This window comes from Hypanus sabinus, chromosome 23 (assembly GCF_030144855.1).
Source record: "Hypanus sabinus isolate sHypSab1 chromosome 23, sHypSab1.hap1, whole genome shotgun sequence".
Lineage (NCBI taxonomy): Eukaryota > Metazoa > Chordata > Chondrichthyes > Myliobatiformes > Dasyatidae > Hypanus > Hypanus sabinus.
In genome coordinates this window covers 23287752-23307078 of record NC_082728.1, presented here as the reverse complement: position 1 = coordinate 23307078, position 19327 = coordinate 23287752, and the positions used below count along the sequence as shown (strand labels likewise).

General features: G+C 41.9%; 1 protein-coding gene across 2 annotated transcripts in view; it reads left to right on the top strand.

Annotated features, from left to right (window-relative positions):
- bahcc1b (BAH domain and coiled-coil containing 1b) overlaps window positions 1-19327 on the top strand; it is a 286926-nt gene that overhangs the window by 181644 nt on the left and 85955 nt on the right. For both annotated transcript variants that reach the window (XM_059948538.1, XM_059948537.1), the window contains exons 12-14: window positions 11669-11865; window positions 13048-13184; window positions 16475-16606. In XM_059948538.1, the coding sequence (XP_059804521.1) occupies window positions 11669-11865; window positions 13048-13184; window positions 16475-16606 (466 nt within the window). The remainder of the gene's footprint in view (window positions 1-11668; window positions 11866-13047; window positions 13185-16474; window positions 16607-19327) is intronic.

Sequence of the window (19327 nt, the reverse complement as noted above, 5' to 3'; positions counted from 1 at the left end):
GACTTGGACAGCGTCATATTTCCAGCTTTCCCAGAAGAGATAAATAAATGTGGATCCATGTCTTCTTGTTCATTAGAAGTTTCCAGTTTTTGCTTTCCACCCTTTTGTGTTCATCGAGTTAGGCAGTGGCTTGTGTGGAGTTTTATCTGAGGCAAACAGCAGAACATAGTGTTGAACTGAATGTAATTCTGTGTCAGGATTACATAACTACGAAAGCAGGGCAGATATATTTCAGAGGATGGAAGTGCATTGTTGTTTTCCCAGGTTTGGGGAATCAAGAACTAAAGCGCGCATGTTAAGGAAGAAGGGAGATTGAAACATTGCCACAGCAGGCGGTGTATGCTCTTGTCGAGAAAAGGTCTCTGCATTCGAACCGTCCCTCTCTCTCTCAATGGTGAGTGAGAGTCTGTTGGTCCTCGAGTCAGGGAACTCGGACAAGCGATGGGACAGATTGTAACACTGAAACAGTGAGCTGTTGGCCTCCCTTCTCACTGTTGCAGGAGTGATATCTCTCTCTCCCTCGCCGTTGAGAGAGAGAGCCTGTCTGAATAGTTGAAGTGTTTGGATGGTCAATAGTTTTTGATGCACTCTAGGCCGCGTGATTTCCGGGGACTTTGCTGTTGCTTGCATGGTGGGTGGGGAGTGGGTTGATGCTTTCGCTGCTCCTTGTGTGTGGGAGGGGAACAGGAGGCTTCAGGGTTCTGACATCTGTCATTCATTCTTTGCATTTTTTCCAGCTTTGTGGATGTCTGTGAAGAGTAAAAATTCCAGATTGTATATTGTGTATGTTCTCTGATATTAAGTTGAACCATTGAAGAAGAGAGGGGAAACTGAGGGGCAACTTTTTTACCCACAGAGTAGTCAGTGTTTGGAATGAGTTGCCAGAGGTTAGCTGACGCAGGTGCATTAACAACAGAAGTTATTTGAGCAGGTGGGAAAGCTGTAGAGGGATATGGGCCAAACACGGGCTAATGAAGCTAACTGAAATGAAAATTTTGGTCAGCATGGACCAGTTTGAAGAGTGTGTTTCCATGTGAATGTCCGTGACTAGGTCAGCACCTGCTCCCTGAACTGATCATATCTCAGAGGGTGGTTAACAGTCAATTACACTTGTCGCATATAGGCTGGACTGAGTAAAGATGGCATATTTCTGTCACTAAAAGGCTGGTAGCTAGACGCAATTTTGTAACTATTCAATAGTTTCATGATCGCTCCTTATTCCAAATGAGCACAGCTACTTGAATTCAAATTGCCCAGCTGCTGTGACGCAATAAAAAATTGCCTTTGGATCAATAATTCCGGCATCTACATTACTATTTAGTAATTTAGTCAGTATACCTTGCTGTCGATGAGCTATTTAACACTTTGAATTCCAGTGTTCAAGGCAAGCATTAGACAGAGGTGGAAAATAAGTATTTCCCTCATTTCCTTAAAATTGATATTTCTTAGGTTAATTTCCAAGGTGAATGAATGATGCAGCTTCTGATGAAGGGTCTCAGCCCGAAGCATCGACTCTTTATTTCTTTCCATAGATGCTGCCTGGCCTGCTGAGTTCCTCCAGCGTTTTGTGGGTGTTGGTCTGGATTTCCAGCCTCTGTGTGAATGATGCGGCTGGTTATCACTAACAGGGGTCCCTATTTAAAAAGAGGAGCCACTCCCTCAAAACCCTTGCCTTTCCAAATACTCAAAATCAAAATAACTGCAGGTACTGGAATCAAAACAGGAAACCCTGGGCAACTCAGCAGGTCAGGCTGCATCTGTGAGAAGAGAAACAATGTCAGTGTTTTAGATTGTATTTCTTTTGTCAGAACTGAAGAGGAGACAAAAGAAGTTCAGAGAGCTGCAGGGAGGGTGGAGAGGGGAAATATCTCTGATCGGGTGTGAAGCTACACTGACCACGGGGATAAGCTGTAATCAAATTTACCTGGTCATTGAGCAAATGGGAGCAGATAGAGAGAGAAATTAAATGAATGATTATTTCATTTGATTTCACTTTCAAAAAACGTGGGACTTGCAAAGTGCAGGTGAACATGGCGGCTGGTCTGGCTGGGCCTAACTTTCAGTCCCAGAGAAAAGTAAACTGATCTGATACTACGTGACTGGTTAATTGATGCAGACTTAGAAGCCAAGTCCCCAGAAGTTGTACAGGTTCGAAATACTGGTCCAGAAGGCTGCAGTGAGCCCAGATGGAAAAAGAGGTACGGGACTCGGGTTTGTGTTAAGCCTCACTGTGACAGCATAGAAGGCCTCAGAATGTTAGGTGGGACCGGGAGTGGGGTGGGAATTAAAGTGACCTGCAATGGGAAGCTCAGGGTTACCCCTGTGACTGAACGCCAGTGTTCCGGAAAGCATTCATCCTGTCATCCTGTCTCCACTATAACGGAGGCCATATTGTGAACACTGGATGCAGTCCCAGTGGGTTGGAGGCAGTGGCTCATTGCTTCAGTTGGAAAGACTGTCAAGCGGTCAAAACTTGATTGTACCAATTAACCAGTCACATAATATTAACATAGTTTTTTCCTGCTCTCTCTCCCAGGGAGTGGAAGCCAGACACACCTAACACCTAGTATTTCCTCCTGCTGCTGGACTCTTGCAAGTCCCACAACCTTTAGTTCATGTTTTCACTCTCTGTCTGCTCCTACGCACTCAATGGCCAGATAACCTTGTATGAGTGTTGCTCCAGCTGCTTTAGCAAGGGAAGGAGACATAGGAATGTAGCATCTTTGCCCCCAATTTACCCCCGTTCGCCTAGTGTGAACCGCCATCGCCCCGCCAATAGTGCAATACTTCGGTGTAAATATGGTGTAATGCTTCCCCCCCCCCCCCCCCCCCCGTACACGCTTGCAACACAAATACCAGACAAAACACCAAAGGCGACTAAATAATCGCAACTTTATAGTTATTTCTTGGTGATGTGTTAGTGAAAACAGATAACCTAAAGGCACCAAATCAGTAAGTTTATCAGTTTGTGCACATAATATTTTAATACGTTGGAGCTCACGCCTCCGGTTCCATCCACAACGACTTTCCGAGCCTCTGGCCACCGTCTGAACCATTGACGTCCAGTATCCGCTGCCCTGGAACCGCTGTTCGCTCCTCACACATCCGTCCTCCTCACTCGCCTTCCCGAAAAAGACCACGATCTCCCGCTCAGCTGACACAATCAAGATAGCATAACAATTCTCCATTGGTTAGTTCCCCCCTTGTCTGCAGTCATGACCCAAACATTCCTGCTACAGAAACCTTTAACGGCATTAAGTAACATTACAGAGAAGCCATTTCATTATAACAGTACAGAGAAGCCATTTTGTTAGCCTGAACAGTTAACACCACAGTTACTGGTACTGAGAGCCCTACAGGAATAAGAAAAGTCAGGAAAGGAATGGTCTGCCTGAAATGCTGGAAAAGGAGGAAAAGGGAATATGTGTCTCATAATGGAATCTTCTCTCAAGGTCACTGAAAGGGCAGCAGAGAGGTTTGGTGGTTTGCACAACACTTTATAGTACATTTGACCCGAGTTTAATTCCTGCTGCTGCCTGTCAGGAGTTTGTATGTTTTCCCAGTGACCACACTGGTTTCCTCTGGGTGCTCTGTTTTCTTCCCACAGTCCAAAGATGTACCTGTTGGTAGGTTAATTGATCATTGTAAACTGTCCCATGATTAGGCTAGGGTTAAGTCGGGGTATTGCTGGGCAGCAACGCTCAAAGGGCAGGAAAGGCCTCTTCCGCGCTGTACCTCAATCATTTATTACATTATGGAGATTGATCTGTTGACTGCAGAGGCTGTTAGGGTATAAGGTGAGGGCTCTGGGAATGCTATCCTTGTGCAGTACTGCAGTAGAGGGGGTGAGAACAGGAGTGCAGGTAAAGAATGATTTGAAGTCATGGATTGTTTTGACAATAACAAAAAGGAAGCCAAAGCTCAGGGAAAAAAAATGTTTCAGAGGCAGTCTCATCAACTCATCAACAGAGCAATAGATGCTCGCAAGATTGATCCTGAATTGAAAGGGTTAACATGACAAGTGTTTGATGTTCAAATGAATGAGGGAGATCTCATTGAAACCTGTTGACCACTAAAGGCCTAGATAGAGTGGATGTGGAGAGGATGTTTCCAAAAGTAGGGGAGTCTAGGACCAGAGGGCACAGACTCAGAATACAAAGATGTCCCTTTAGAGCAGAGATGAGGAGGAATTTCTTGGCCTGAAACGGCTTCATTTCCAAAGATGCTGCCTGACCCGCTGTCCCTCCAGCCTTTTGTGTGTGCTGCTCTGAATTTTTAGCATCTGTGGAATTGCTTACGTTTATGAGGAATTTTTTTATCCAGAGGTTGGAGAATCTGTGGAATTCATTGCCACAGTTGGCAGTCAAGTTATTGGGAATACAGAGGCTAATAGGTGCGTGATTCATAAAGGTATCAAAGTTTACAGGGAGAAGATTGGAGAATGGGGTTGAGAGGGAAGAGAAATCAGACATGATTGAAAGGCAGAGCAGACCAGAATGGACTAATTCTGCTCCAATGTTTTATGGTCTTACGGTGACGGTGGAACGAGGGGAGTGGAATAGAGTGCGTAAAGGAGTCATGGTGGGACGAAGAGCACTTGAGATAAATATGGGAGTCAGCATGTTTGTAATAGATGTTAGTAGCAACGTTTGCAGTTGCTCTATTGAGTATTAGCAGTCTTCAGCAAACGTTTATGGATCTTATGCTGCTCAGTAATGAGTTTAACAAGGGTCTGTGACTCATGGAGGAAGGAAGCTGGTTCGCATTCCCTGGGACTTAAAATTGAGATCATGTGGCCTATTAATTAAAGTCGCTTGCAATTATTCGAGTCATTCCTTGTGCAGGTACATTAAAAACAAATTAAGGTAAAATGTTAGTTTTTTTTAGCCACCAGGAGGTTTGGTTTGTTTATTGCAGTTTTTTAAAGTTATTGCGTATTATTCATGCTGCACCATCGCTTGCTAATTACTTCTGGAACACATTTAAAAATGACAGTGAGGCAGTAAGGCTGTATTAATCTGTGGAAGTGAGTTCCTTCAGTGGCCCCTGGCTGCATCGCCCCGGGCTTGTCCCAGTATTTCCCTGCAGGAGGAAGGTATGGAATAACGTTCCAATGGTGAATTGACGCTGTACGTCACCAGTCTAACCTCGGAAGAACAGTCTGGGCCAATGTGCACGCATATACAGAATGTGTACCTTGCAAACATATACTTAGTGGTCGCTTTATTAGGTACACCTACTGGTTAATGCATATATCTAGCCAGTCGTGTGGCAGCAGCTCAGTGCATAAAAGCACATAGACATGGTCATGAGGTTCACTTGTTCAGACCAAACATCAGAATGGAGAAGAAATATGATCGAAGTGACTGACCACGGAATGGTGGTGGGTGGTTCGAATATTCAGTTAACTGCTGATTTCCTGAGATTTTCACACACAGCAGCCTCTAAAGTTTACAGAGAATAGTGCACAAAACAGAAAAAAAACGTCCAGCAGGTGACAGTTCTGTGGTGGGGAAACACCTCGTTAATGAGAGAGGTCAGAGGAGAATGGTTCAAGCTGACAGGAAGGCGGCAGCAACTCAAATAACCACACGTTCCAATAGTGGTGTGCAGGAGAACCTCCCTGAACGCACAGCAACTTGAACCTTGAAGTAGATGGACTACAACGACAGAGCATACAGACAGAGGCCACTTCAATAGTTACATGAGATACCTAATAAAATGGCCACTGTGTATATTATGTACCTGTTACAAACAATGATTATCTCATTGAAAGCACTGTTTTCAATGACTCCAATTACACATAGGCTGTTAAATTATTTAATTGCTGTAATCTCATTACTTTTTTAATCAATAAAACTTTTATCAGCTGATTAAAAACACAAAATGCTGGCAGAACTCAACAGGCCAGACAGCATCCATGGGAGGAGGTAGAGACGACGTTTCGGGCAGAAACCCTCCTGATGAAGGGTTTCGGCCCGAAACGCCGTCACTACCTCCTCCCATAGATGCTGCCTGGCCTGCTGAGTTCTGCCAGCATTTTGTGCTTTTATTTATTTCCAGCATCCGCAGATTCACTCGTCTTGCCTTTATCGGCTGATTGATCATTTCTAGCCAAAAGGGTTGACTTTCCTGGAGTATCTTAGGACATTGACTCCATTAACATTCTTTCTTTAGGGAAAAGGTGATGTAACTCTGATAGGATGACCAGGGAATCCGAGAACAGGCATTATGTTGCGATATTTTGTGACATCATTCTGATTGTCTTATTCAAGATTAGTTGACATAATTTGTTTATTTTTGCCCAAGACCTTTAAGATTTATATACTACTTCTATGACTCATTGAGTTAAAATCTAATTGGAAAGGTAGGCAAAGAAAGCTTATTAGGGGATCATGTGATGGTTCTGAAATCAACAAATCTTCTGTAGTTCAGTGTATTTCCTTTCACAGTCCACACAGAGCTTTGGCTCGGTAACAGCCCTCTTGCCTTCAATTGATACAGTTATAGATTCAAAGTCCACCCTAGAGACTTGGTTAGGCAGATTGAATTTGGTAATCAGGGAGTGAAATATTGACCAAGGTGCCATCTTTTGGATGGTATATATACAGAATGATAGTGTGCTGTTAGATTAATTATCAGTAGTTTACAATCTGGAGACATGGTTTCAAATCCCATCATGGTAACGAATTTAAATTTAGTTAATTAAGCAAATGGAATTCGGCAATGATAGCCACAAAACTTAACACGTCACCATAAAGTCCCAGAGTGAACACAATGAATGGCACCTATAGGCAACTTGCAGTGGCTCATCATGGTTAAAGATTAGCTTTATTTAATCAAAACATACAGTGAAATGCATCATTTTTTGTCAGTGACCAGCACAGTCCAAGGAGGTGCTGGGGGCGGCTTACAAGTGTCACCATGCCTAAAGCGCCAACAACTTACTAAGCCATCATGATCATCTTCAACCCACATGCTGACAGGAAGAACATACAAATTTCTTACAGACTGGGTGGGAAGTGAATCCCACTATGCTACCGTGTCGCCCTCAAATCTTCCTCAGTTCTTGAATCTGCAGCTTCTGCCGCCCAGGTTAAGGGCAGCAGGCATGCGGGAACACCAAACTCCTTTCCAAATGACACACCATGCTGACTTAGAAACAGAATGCCAATCTAATGTCTTGTGCTAACACTGCATTTATCTTCCTTACTAAACTTGCCTTTTGATGTCAAGCTGGCAAGTCCCTTGTTGAAGCAGAAATAGGGAAAACCTAAACCCTTTCTGTCTGCAGTAACAGTTTTGGAACAATTTGGAAAGTTGTTTTCCTACCTAATTTGCAACGTTAGACTGAGAAAGAAATTGCATGCTGCCTGGACCTGCCCAGTTGAGTCTTTACCCAAGGCAGTCACTGTACTCAATAAGAGTGCTGGTCTTTGCTTGGTATATTTAGTAGAGAGAGACATCTGGAGAAATATATGAAACATGTGTTTTTCCAATTATCCACCCAAGGTAGTTCTTGGGAAGTTTTGTTGTTCGTTCATGGGAGGTGAAATGGCTGATGGTAGCATTCATTGAACTTTTACTAATAAGTTTCTGCGGTAACTTTGAAGGTATGAGACGCGAATTAGCTAAGATAGACTGGCAAATGATACTTAAAGGGTTGACAGTGGATATGCAATGGCAAGCATTTAAAGATTGCATGGATGAACTACAACAATTGTTCATCCCAGTTTGGCAAAAGAATGAACCAGGGAAGGTAATGCACCTGTGGCTGACAAGGGAAATTAGGGATAGTATCAAGTCCAAAGAAGAAACATATAAATTAGCAAAAAAAAGCGGCACACCTGAGGACTGGGAGAAATTCAGAGACCAGCAGAGGAGGACAAAGGGCTTAATTAGGAAAGGGAGAAAAGATTATAAGAGAAAGCTGGCAGGGAACATAAAAACTGACTGTAAAAGCTTTTATAGATACGTGAAAAGAAAAAGATTGGTCAAGACAAATGTAGGTCCTTTACAGACAGAAACAGGTGCATTGATCATGGGGAACAAAGACATGGTAGACCAATTGAATAACTACTTTGGTTCTGTCTTCACTAAGGAGGACATAAATAATCTTCCAGAAATAGTAAGGGACCAAGGGTCTAGTGAGATGGAGAAACTGAGGGAAATACATGTTAGTAGGGAAGTGGTGTTGGGTAAATTGAAGGGATTAAAGGCAGATAAATCCCCAGGGCCAGATGGTCTGCATCCCAGAGTGCTTAAGGAAGTAGCCCAAGAAATAGTGGATGCATTAGTGATAATTTTTCAAAAATCCTTAGATTCTGGATTAGTTCCTGAGGATTGGAGGGTGGCTAATGTAACCCCACTTTTTAAAAAAGGAGGGAAAGAGAAACTGGGGAATTATAGACCGGTTAGTCTGACATCGGTGGTGGGGAAAATGCTAGAGTCGGTTATCAAAGATGTGATAACAGTACATTTGGAAAGAGGTGAAATCATCGGACAAAGTCAGCATGGATTTGTGAAAGGAAAATCATGTCTGACGAATCTTATAGAATTTTTTGAAGATGTCACTAGTAGAGTGGATAGGGGAGACCCAGTGGATGTGGTATATTTAGATTTTCAAAAGGCTTTTGACAAGGTCCCACACAGGAGATTAGTGTGCAAACTTAAAGCACATGGTAACACACACAAAATGCTGGTAGAACACAGCAGGCCAGGCAGCATCCATAGGAAGAAGCGATGTCGACGTTTCAGGCCAAGACCCTTCGTTAGGACTAACCGAAAGGAAAGATAGTAAGAGATTTGAAAGTAGAGGGAGGAGAAGGAAATGCGAAATGATAGGAGTAGACCGGAGGGGGTGGGATGAAGCTAAGAGCTGGAAAGATGATTGGCGAAAGTGATACAGAGCTGGAGAAAGGAAAGGATCATGGGTCGGGAGGCCTCAGGAGAAAGAAAGTGGGGGGGGGGGGAGAACAGGCAAACAACTAAATATGTCAGGGATAGGGTAAGAAGGGGAGGAGGGGCATTAACAGAAGTTAAAGAAGTCAATGTTCATGCCATCAGGTTGGAGGCTGCCTAGCCGGTATATTATGTGTTGTTCCTCCAACCTGAGTTTGGATTCATTTTGACAATAGAGGAGGCAATGGATAGTCATATCAGAATGGGAATGGGACATGGAATTAAAATGTGTGGCCACTGGGAGATCCTGTTTTTTCTGGCGGACCGAGCGTAGGTGTTCCACGAAACGATCTCCCAGTCTGCGTCGGGTCTCGCCAATATATAAAAGGCCACACCAGGAGTACCGGATGCAGTATACCACACCAGCTGACTCACAGGTGAAGTGTCGCCTCACCTGGAAGGACTGTCTTAAAGCACACGGTATTGGGGGTATGGTATTGATGTGGATAGAGAATTGGTTGGCAGACAGGAATCAAAGAGTGGGAGTAAACGGGACCTTTTCAGAATGGCAGGCAATGACTAGTGGGGTACCACAAGGCTCAGTGCTGGGACCCCAGTTGTTTACAATATATATTAATGATTTAGATGAGGGAATTAAATGCAGCATCTCCAAGTTTGTGGATGACACGAAGCTGGGCAGCGGTGTTAGCTGTGAGGAGGATGCTAAGAGGATGCAGGGTGACTTGGATAGGTTAGGTGAGTGGGCAAATTCATGGCAGATGCAATTTAATGTGGATAAATGTGAGGTTATCCACTTTGGTTGCAAGAACAGGAAAACAAATTATTACCTGAACGGTGGCCGATTAGGAAAAGGGGAGATGCAACGAGACCTGGGTGTCATTGTACACCAGTCATTGAAGGTGGTCATGCAGGTACAGCAGGCGGTGAAAAAGGCAAATGGTATGTTGGCATTCATAGCAAAAGGATTTGAGTACAGGAGCAGGGAGGTTCTACTGCAGTTGTACAAGGCCTTGGTGAGGCCACACCTAGAGTATTGTGTGCAGTTTTGGTCCCCTAATCTGAGGAAAGACATTCTTGCTATAGAGGGAGTACAGAGAAGGTTCACCAGATTGATTCCTGGGATGGCAGGACTTTCATATGAAGAAAGACTGGATTGACTAGGTTTATACTCACTGGAATTTAGAAGATTGAGGGGGGATCTTATTAAAACGTATAAAATTCTAAAGGGATTGGACAGGCTAGATGCAGGAAGATTGTTTCTGATGTTGGGGAAGTCCAGAATGAGGAGTCACAGTTTAAGGATAAAGGGGAAGCCTTTTAGGACCGAGATGAGGAAAAACTTCTTCACACAGAGTGTGGTGAATCTGTGGAATTCTCTGCCACAGGAAACAGTTGAGGCCGGTTCATTGGCTATATTTAAGAGGAAGTTAGATATGGCCCTTGTGGCAAAAGGGATCGGGGGTATGGAGAGAAAGCAGGTACAGGGTTCTGAGTTGGATGATCAGCCATGATCATACTGAATGGCGGTGCAGGCTCGAAGGGCCAAATGGCCTACTCCTGCACCTATTTTCTGTGTTTCTATGTTTATTGGGAAAATTATTGTAGTGGGTCAAACTCCTGAATGGAGAAAGTGCAACTTGGGAGGGCGTTCTACAGTATAAATATTGAAGGTACATTCATTTTTCACACCATTTTCTGCATGTTGTCCGTGTGTTTAACTGCCACTTGTCTGGCATGACAGGATAGAGGAAAATATTTAAAGTTTTCAGAGTTTAAAAAGTCTCACCTTTGATCAGCGTTGTCACTTACTGGACTGAGTGTTGGTTACCTGCTAATCTGAAGCCTAGGTCCTCAAAGGGTTTTCCATTGATGGGGGTGAGGCATAATGCTGACCTCTGACTTCTCAATTGGATATAAAAATCTCATGATATAATTCAGGAAAAAAGGGAAAGAAGATCCAGACCAAAGTTATTCTGTCTTCCAATATAATTGGCTGGTGGCATGTATCATTTTTGCTTGTACTAAATACGTTAGTTGGCTGCCAAGCTTGCTTTCTTTAACAGGAGTTTCTTGGTTTGTTCTGAGATGGTGAAAGAAAACCTATTAATGCAAGTCATGCCTTTTAAGGAGTAGATACAAACAAAGAGCAGAGTTTTTTTCTGGGAAATGACAGGGTTCAGATTGTAATTCCAGAGAATTGTCAAAAGAGATATTTAGTGTTTTGCATGTCGCCAGATACTTGCGGGTTTGACCAAGATATGTGGAATGGGTGAGTGAGGAACTGACTATCTGAAAAATGCTGTGTTTGAAATGCAGGCTAAAAAAAAAAGTTTATAGTTAGAAAAATTATCAAAGAATGGAATGTGTTGTTTTGCTTGTGGCTTTTACAATCATTATCTGTCTCTTCCGTTCTCTCAGGTAAATGAATTTACTTGCTTTTTACTCTTCTTTCTTACCCATTAACTATCTTGCTGTGAATATCCTTTCAGATTGTCTGTATTTAATGTTGCTGTGTATAAATTTGTTAGCATTCCCTTATCAATAGTAATGAAAATTATATGTTTGATTAGGTGATGTAAGTTTAAAAAAATATGCTTAGAAAATTTGTGACTGTTGCCCTTTTTCAAATGTTTTGGGAGAGAAAGAGCTAATGTTGGGATTGAGTGCCAGTGAGATTACATTACAAAGGGGTAATCAAGTTAATGCATCAGTGGTAAAAGAACTTGACCATGTCTCTCATACACAGGGGAGGACAAGGCTGTGCTTACTCATGATCTCCAAAGCCTTGCAACAATTGCTGCTGCTCGTTCATTGGTTGAAGCATTACCCATTGAATTGGGTCACCCTCATATTGAAACAGAACCAAGCAAATCCTATGTAGTTCGCATCCCGCGGGTACTGAATTTACGAAGGAAGTACTCATGGCATCCAAAGGCGGAAACGGTGAGTGTGGTGGCGAATTTCAGGGAGTGCAGTACAGCACCACAAAGTTGCAAATTGATTGGTTTGCATTGCCATTCCCACCCCTCCACAAAAAGGCTGATGAAAAAAAAATCCTTGATAATGGTAATCCCTCAGAACACTCATCCATGGAAACAATTCGAAAGATGTATAATTCGGGTGGTTGATGGTTGGGTTGAGTTGATCTCCAATCTTGGCAATTTACAATTGTGTAGCCTTTATATACTTATATAAAAACCAAGCATCCAGAGGACACGTCACAATCAACAGCACGCTGATGATGTCTCCTCGCATGGTGATGAAACATTTGCAAGTAAATTGCCAGGATCGGGAACAGCTCAACCCAACCACTTTCATCCATCTCAGTCTTACTGCAGTAGCCCAGAATCTTAAATGTAGTGTGTTCGGTCCGAAAGGCATCAATCTCAAACAATTCCTACGTTAAATTTTTTAATAGACTGCACACAGTGGATTTGGAAAAATTGGCCTCAAGCCAAATGCAAAGTTTTCTGTGAGAAAAGTCCATTTAACTCAAGAGAAGAGGCAGCAATCAGCACCCAGATGCCCAGTGATGCTACAATCACAACCCTGATTTTCCCTGGACCAGGAATTTGGCTTTCCTGCAGTGGAACCCACAGAGAAGGATCCGAGCAGTTGTAATGGTTGGGTACTGTGGGATGATGTGCCGAGAATCATGAGAATGTGTTGAATTGCCAGTCAAAATATTGTTTCAGCAACAAAATGAACATCTGGTTAAAAGATAGAATTTAGGTTGGAACTAATCTGTATTTTACTTGTCATTCTCACATTATGAATGGCTTGAAGACTTTTATGCAGGATGTTTTAAATTTGGATATTAAAAAAAACGATAAACAGAAACCAATCATGTATCAATAATTATCATACATCATTTTAATTTACTGGACAAACTCTTACAATCTGTTGGAGGTTTTTATATTGATTTCAGCACAATTAAAAAATAACAATAATCATTGAAGAATGGTGAAATTTGCTGGAAGAGCCCTTATACAACACTGTTCGTTATTTTATATCGATTCTTTATGCAGTCATTACATGTCAAGAATCACAATTGAATGATTTCACTTTTCTAGGACACAGTTTTGTCGTTCTCTTTTTGAGTTTTACTGATTCTCTATGTTCAAGGTCTGCCCTCTGAAAGCTGCAATTGACGGAATGGATGCGTTGGAGCTGGAGATGAGGATGAGGCTTGCAGAGTTACAGCGACGCTACAAAGAAAAACAACGGGAGCTCACTAAGCTTCAAAGGAGACACGATCACGAGTGGGTGCCTCTTTAAAGCTTCCCATCCCAACCCCAAGAGTGTAGTACATTGTCCTCAGTGAACAACCTGTTAATTTTCAGATTTGGATTCATTTACTTATCATGTGTATATCGAAACATTCGGTGAAATGCGTCACTGAATTAACAACTAGCACAATGTAAGGATATGCTGGGAGCAGCCGCAAGTGTCGTCACACATTCTGGTACCAATTTAGTATGCCCACCACACTCACCGAATAATACAGCTAACAACAAGCCAAGCCCTGTTCCTTTTGAGTGTTTTGACGTTTTATTGTACTGTATGTGGTATCGTGGATGTGTAAACATGTATGTGGTCATGTTTAGATTCGATTTATTCCCTTAATGGGCATATTCATATTATATAGTGAGGTTTTAATCGTACTATCTGTACTTCTTTGGTTCAGTGAAGTTTCTCCTCCCCCCCCCGACCGCAATGTTAAGTTTCCTTTTCTTCGGCTCGCAGCTCGTTACCCTTTTCATTCCAGATGTTTGCACAGACCTTGCTGCTGGTTTCGACATGAGCTCGTTCAGCAACTGGTAAATTTCAGGTGTATTTGCACTGCGCCGAGTGGTGTCTGCACACAGCGCAGACTTCACAGCAGCTTGCAACAACAGTCGGGCCCTCTGCACATTAGAGGGAATTAAATTTGTGCCCAACAGTGTGATTGGCCCACGTGATGCAGTTCAAAGAACGTGGCTGAGAGATACTGGGAGAAACTATCAAAGCAGCTGCAACAAATTGGAGATCAGAAACAGCTGGAAAAACAAAACCTTCAGATGAAAAGTATTATAGTACAATTTAATAATATGGGTAATTAATGGAATTTAAAGATAAACATTAGCTTTAATTGTACACAAAACATACAATGAAATTAGTTAACAACCAACACAGTCCAAGGATGTGTTGGTGGCAGCCCACAAGTGTCACCATGCTTCCAGCACCAATGTAACTTATTAATCCGTATGTTTTTGGTATGTGGGAGGAAACCAGAGCACCCAGAGGAAACCCACGTGGTCACGGGGAGAACGTACAAACTCCACACAGACAGTGCCAGGAAGTGTACCTGTGTCACTAGCGCTATTAAGTGTTACGCTAGCCACTAGTTATCGTGCCAATCTGACATCATTTTTAAAACTGATAATCTTACAAATTTTATGAAATATTTTAGTTGTTCCTTTAAGGGAGCACCAGTTTAATGCATTAAATCCGCTCCACAAACCAGGATTATCCAAAAGTGCAGCTGAATTTGTTATTCCAGTATAAATGATGATGGGTAATCAAAACCAGCTTCATTGCCAATCCGAGGAGAGCAAAGTCAAATAGGATTTTCCATTGAATGCTATTAATAATATAAATTTCAGGTTCTTGGCCCAGAGCCTTCTGTCGCCTACTGTTTCAGTTCCTGATGACTTTCAGTGGATGGAGACTGAGAAGAGGGGAAAATCTGGGAAAACATAATGTCTAGCACAGCACAAAATATATACTTTGCAGTGGTTCATGATTTCCTGTCTTGCCCTCCCAAAGATGATCACTTCTGTCAGACTCTACTTTCATATGCACCTCTAATACTTTTCTGCAAAGTTACCTTTGTTTGTGTGTGATCTGAGACTTTGCACTTCCCTACGAGTTCCCTTGGAGAATAGGTTCTAATTGAACTGTATTCCGATGACTTTGTTCCATTACAACAATTGCTTTTTCCCTCTTATTACAGGATGAGTATCCTGGGTTTGTTACTAAAGTTGCAGATGACCTTCATGCTTCTTGAGTTAGATGCATCTTCTCTGTATTAATTGGAGTATTTATAGTCTTTTATGGTATTATGTTAGTGTGAAACTGCTGGCTCATTGCATGACGTCAAAGTCTCTGGCTTTCTCTGCACCTGCTTGCTACGTTTCATGAAGTGAATGCCCTTGAAGTGGAAAACACTCAAAAATGTGAACATTATCTTTAGTAATTTGGAGTTTTGAATTGCAGGATCATTTTAAAGTACCCTGCGTTTGTCTGTCAGTGTGCACCACATGCCAACTACAGCAAGTGGCTGAGGACCTGTTGTCCTGTACTTGAGTCTAAAGACTATTCTTCACTGTTCGCTAGTTTTGCTTTGGTTGGGAATATTTCATTCACATGTTCCCGAGTGACAAGCCAAATCAAAGCAAAATAAAAAGATGATCTACTTCATGGTGAAGAGAATGTGTGTAATTCATTTAAATTTTGCAAATGTTTTCCCCCAAGTTAAAGTTCAAAGTAAATTTATTATCAAAGTGAAATGGCATTTTCTTGCTGGTCCCAGGACAGATCCTCGCATATGATAACACCAAGGAGTTTAAAGTTAGGGAACCTATCCACCTCTTGATCCCCTAATGGGGACTGGATCATGGACCCCCAGTTTTTTCCTCCTGTAGTCAATAATTATCTCTTTGGTTTTGCTGAATTTGAGAGAGGTTCTTATTCAACCAGATGTTCAATCTCCCTCCACTCTGCCGATTCAACACCACCTTTGATTCGGCCAACAATAAGTGGCATCATTAGCAAACTTAAATATGACATCGGAGCTGTACTTAGATTCACTGTCTTGTGTATAACGCGAGGGGAGCAGGGGGATAAGCACACAGCCTTGTGGTGCATCTGTGCTGATGGTGATTGTTGTTGGCAAGCCAAACCGACAGGGGTCTGCAGGTGAGGCAATCGAGGATCCAGTTGCACAAGAAGGTATTGAAGCCTAGGACTTGGAGCTTAGTGATTAATTTTCAGGTGATGATAGTGCTGTAAGGTAACTGTCATTAAAGTTATCTCTTCAGTTTTAGGATCTAGACAATGTTGTCCAGGCCTGCACTTATTGTTTATCCCAAATTCCCTTCTCTATAGTTTAAAGGATGTGGTTTGCTTGCTTGTTTCAGAGTGAAGTTAAGTGTCAATCATGTAATTGGTCACATTTAGGCCAGATCAGGTAAGGAAACTGGTTTCCTCTTTTGAATCAGCTGGATTTTTACCGCAGCCCGGCAGCTTAAAGGCCTCCATTGCTTCCACAACGAATTTGAGCTAATCGTAGTCAGAATCAAACTCATGCCCTCGATTAATAGTTGAAGCTTCTCGATACTGTTCTAGTAATATAACCATCAAAATGCCATAGTGGTGAAAATTATTATGGGTGCAGGCAGTTCATCTTCTGTTGGTGCATGCTCAGTGGCTGGTAGATAACCTGTGAGAACGATAACAAGGAAACATGTTATAAAACGAGGTGATAGATTTATTTGTTTCTGCTTAATAGAAGGGATGAAAACTCAAGGAGTCCAGCCAGACGCGGGCCTGGTCGACCGAGAAAACGCAAACACCTTTCCACTGTCCTGTCTTCTCTCGGACAACTCAGTGAACTTGAGAAGTCTGACAGCAAGAAAGCTAAGTAAGTGGATTGTTTTGTGTTTTAATATTCCTGTTCTGAAGTATTTCCAGGGCAATGCCAAGCAGTTCACATGGGGAAATTCTTGTCAAATTCCCTAGCTGGAATTCTGGGACAATCCAATCAGAACCTACATAAATAAGCATGAATAACATTAAGGACTCCAGTTAACTGTAAACTCTGTCAGCTTTGGACAGTTGGTAGCTCTCTTCCCTTTGAATTAGAATCATTTGTGTTTAAACCCCTGCCCTGAATCTCAAGCAAAATCTAAGCTGATACTGAGGGTGTTGAAGATGTTTTTTTTTGTTTTGTCATTAAACCCAGGCCTTGAATGCTTCTCAGATAGATAGATGATATGTATCCTGTGAGGTTCTAAAGAAGAATGAGCAGTTATTCTTCAGACAGCACTTCGAAACAAAAATTAGTCATTATTATATTGCTGTTTATAGATTATTGTGTAGAATTGCTTTCCACATTTTTTCTATTAAAACAATGACTGCATTTTAAAAATAACTTTTATTGTCATTTAAGCACTTGGTATCTTTCTGAAAATTATGTACAAGTTGCTATATAAATGCAATTCTTTCTCTCTGGTATTTTTACAACAAGTAAAACACACAGTCCCAGAATTTCAATGGCAGAAGCCTTAGCTTCTGCCAACTAAATGCAAAGAGCAGGAAATACTCTATTTGTTTCTGGTTAATAGAAACCTTTCAGAAACTCATTTCTCTTTAGGACACTGGGCGGTCAGAATTTTTTACAATCCAGCCTACTAAATTTGCCAATTTCAGCAAAGTTCTCAATGTACAGCTAATTCATCAAATGTGCTGTGGTAACCACTGCCCTGACTCTATTGCACTAATGGTGAAGCCTGCTCAAACAAAACAGATTATTTTTGCTGGGTGAGCACAACTCCTTCATCTCATTTTGTTACTGTTTTTGCTTTATTACTTACACTCTGATTTGATTTTGATCATGTACAGTGTGCTATGGTTTTTCAATGAAGCAGTCAAGGACATTGGTCATCTTGTATCTTTCCTTTTTTTATATATCATTTGTTCATGGAACTCGAGCATTATTTGGAAGGCTGACATTTATTGACTGTAGGTAATTAACTCTTGAGCCATTTCAAATGGCAGCTGAGAAAGAATTAACTAACAAGAGAAAATCTGGAGATGATGGGAATCCAAGCAACACACACAAAATGCTGGAGGAACTCAGCAGGCCAGGCAGCATCTATGGAAAAGTGTAAACAGTTGATGTTTTGGGCTGAGACCCGTCATCAGGACTGGGAAAAAAAGAGATTAGAAGCCAGAGTAAAAAGGTGGGGGAGGGGAGGATTAACTACGATGTAGTAAAGGATAGGTGAAACCAAGAGAGGGGAAGGGATGAAGTAAAGAGTTGAGGATTAATCAGATGTGTTTGTACAAGTCTTGTTAAAGGCTTTAAAACCAGGTAGTTTTGTTACTTGAATTTATTTATACCCCCCACCCCACTACTGTGTTGGAATTTGAACTATCACTGAATTAATAGTCTGGGCCACTGGATACAAGTCCATTGATAATTACCATATCATTATATACTCATCTGAATTCACATTGGCTGCCATTTACTACATTACCATTACAGAAGGGTATCTTCACCTGTCTATCCTGTGCACTAATTCACCACAGCTTCCTGTCTTTTGATCTAATTGGATAATGCAATCACACTACAAAGCTATCAAATGTACTGCTGCTTTCATTGATAATTATTCTAGCTTGCTACAATAATGACCAAGTTTCCAGTTTTCAGAAGTCATGTTTCTTATAGTTACGATTTTGACCTAATGTCGCATTCCTCTAATAATGATGTCTGTAGTTTATGTGGAGTTCAAGATTATTAACCTTTGCATTGCCAGTACAGTTTCAGGGCAAAAATGTTTTACTCAAGGTTTGCAGACTGATGGGCCTCAAGTCTCTTTAGCTATGTTGGAGAATCTCTCTTCTGGCATGGATGAAGTCATAAAGCACTACAGCCTAGAAGCAGGCCCTTTGGCCCATCTAATCCATGCCGCCTCTTATCCATGTACTTGTCCAAACTTCTCTTAAATGATGCATTTGAACCCACATCCACTGGCAGCTCATTCTACAGGAGCACCACTCTCTGAGTGATGGCATTCCTCCACAGGTTCCCCTTAAATATTTCATCTTTCACCCTAAACCTGTGGTCCTTAGTTCCAGTCTCACCTAATATCAGGGGAAAAAGCCTGCATGTATTTACCCAATACAAGAAAATACCATGTATGTTGATATAACTTGATTTAATGTAGGCTGCCAGACAACAAGGGTGTTGGTCTGAACCTTCGTGCAACTCATTTCCACGAACTTAATTCTAAATATCAGGGTTAACACTTGTTCCGATCCATAGTCCTTGATCCTTATCTAAGGCATACTTGGGGTAAAGGTTGGAAGTGCTCCTCATATACACTGGTTAATGGATATTTTCTGACAATCTCTGAGCCATTTGCTATTACTCCAAACCCTGGACTTATTACTGAACCTCCCCGCTTTGCTGGTGCTTTACCTTAAAGAGGATCCTTAAAACCTAACTCTTAGTCTCGGCCCAAAACAGCGACTGTATTCTTTTTCCATAGATGCTGCCGGGCCTGCTGAGCTCCTCCAGCATTTTGTGTGTGTGGCTTTCCAGAATTTCCAGCATCTGCAGATTTTCTCTTGTTTGTCT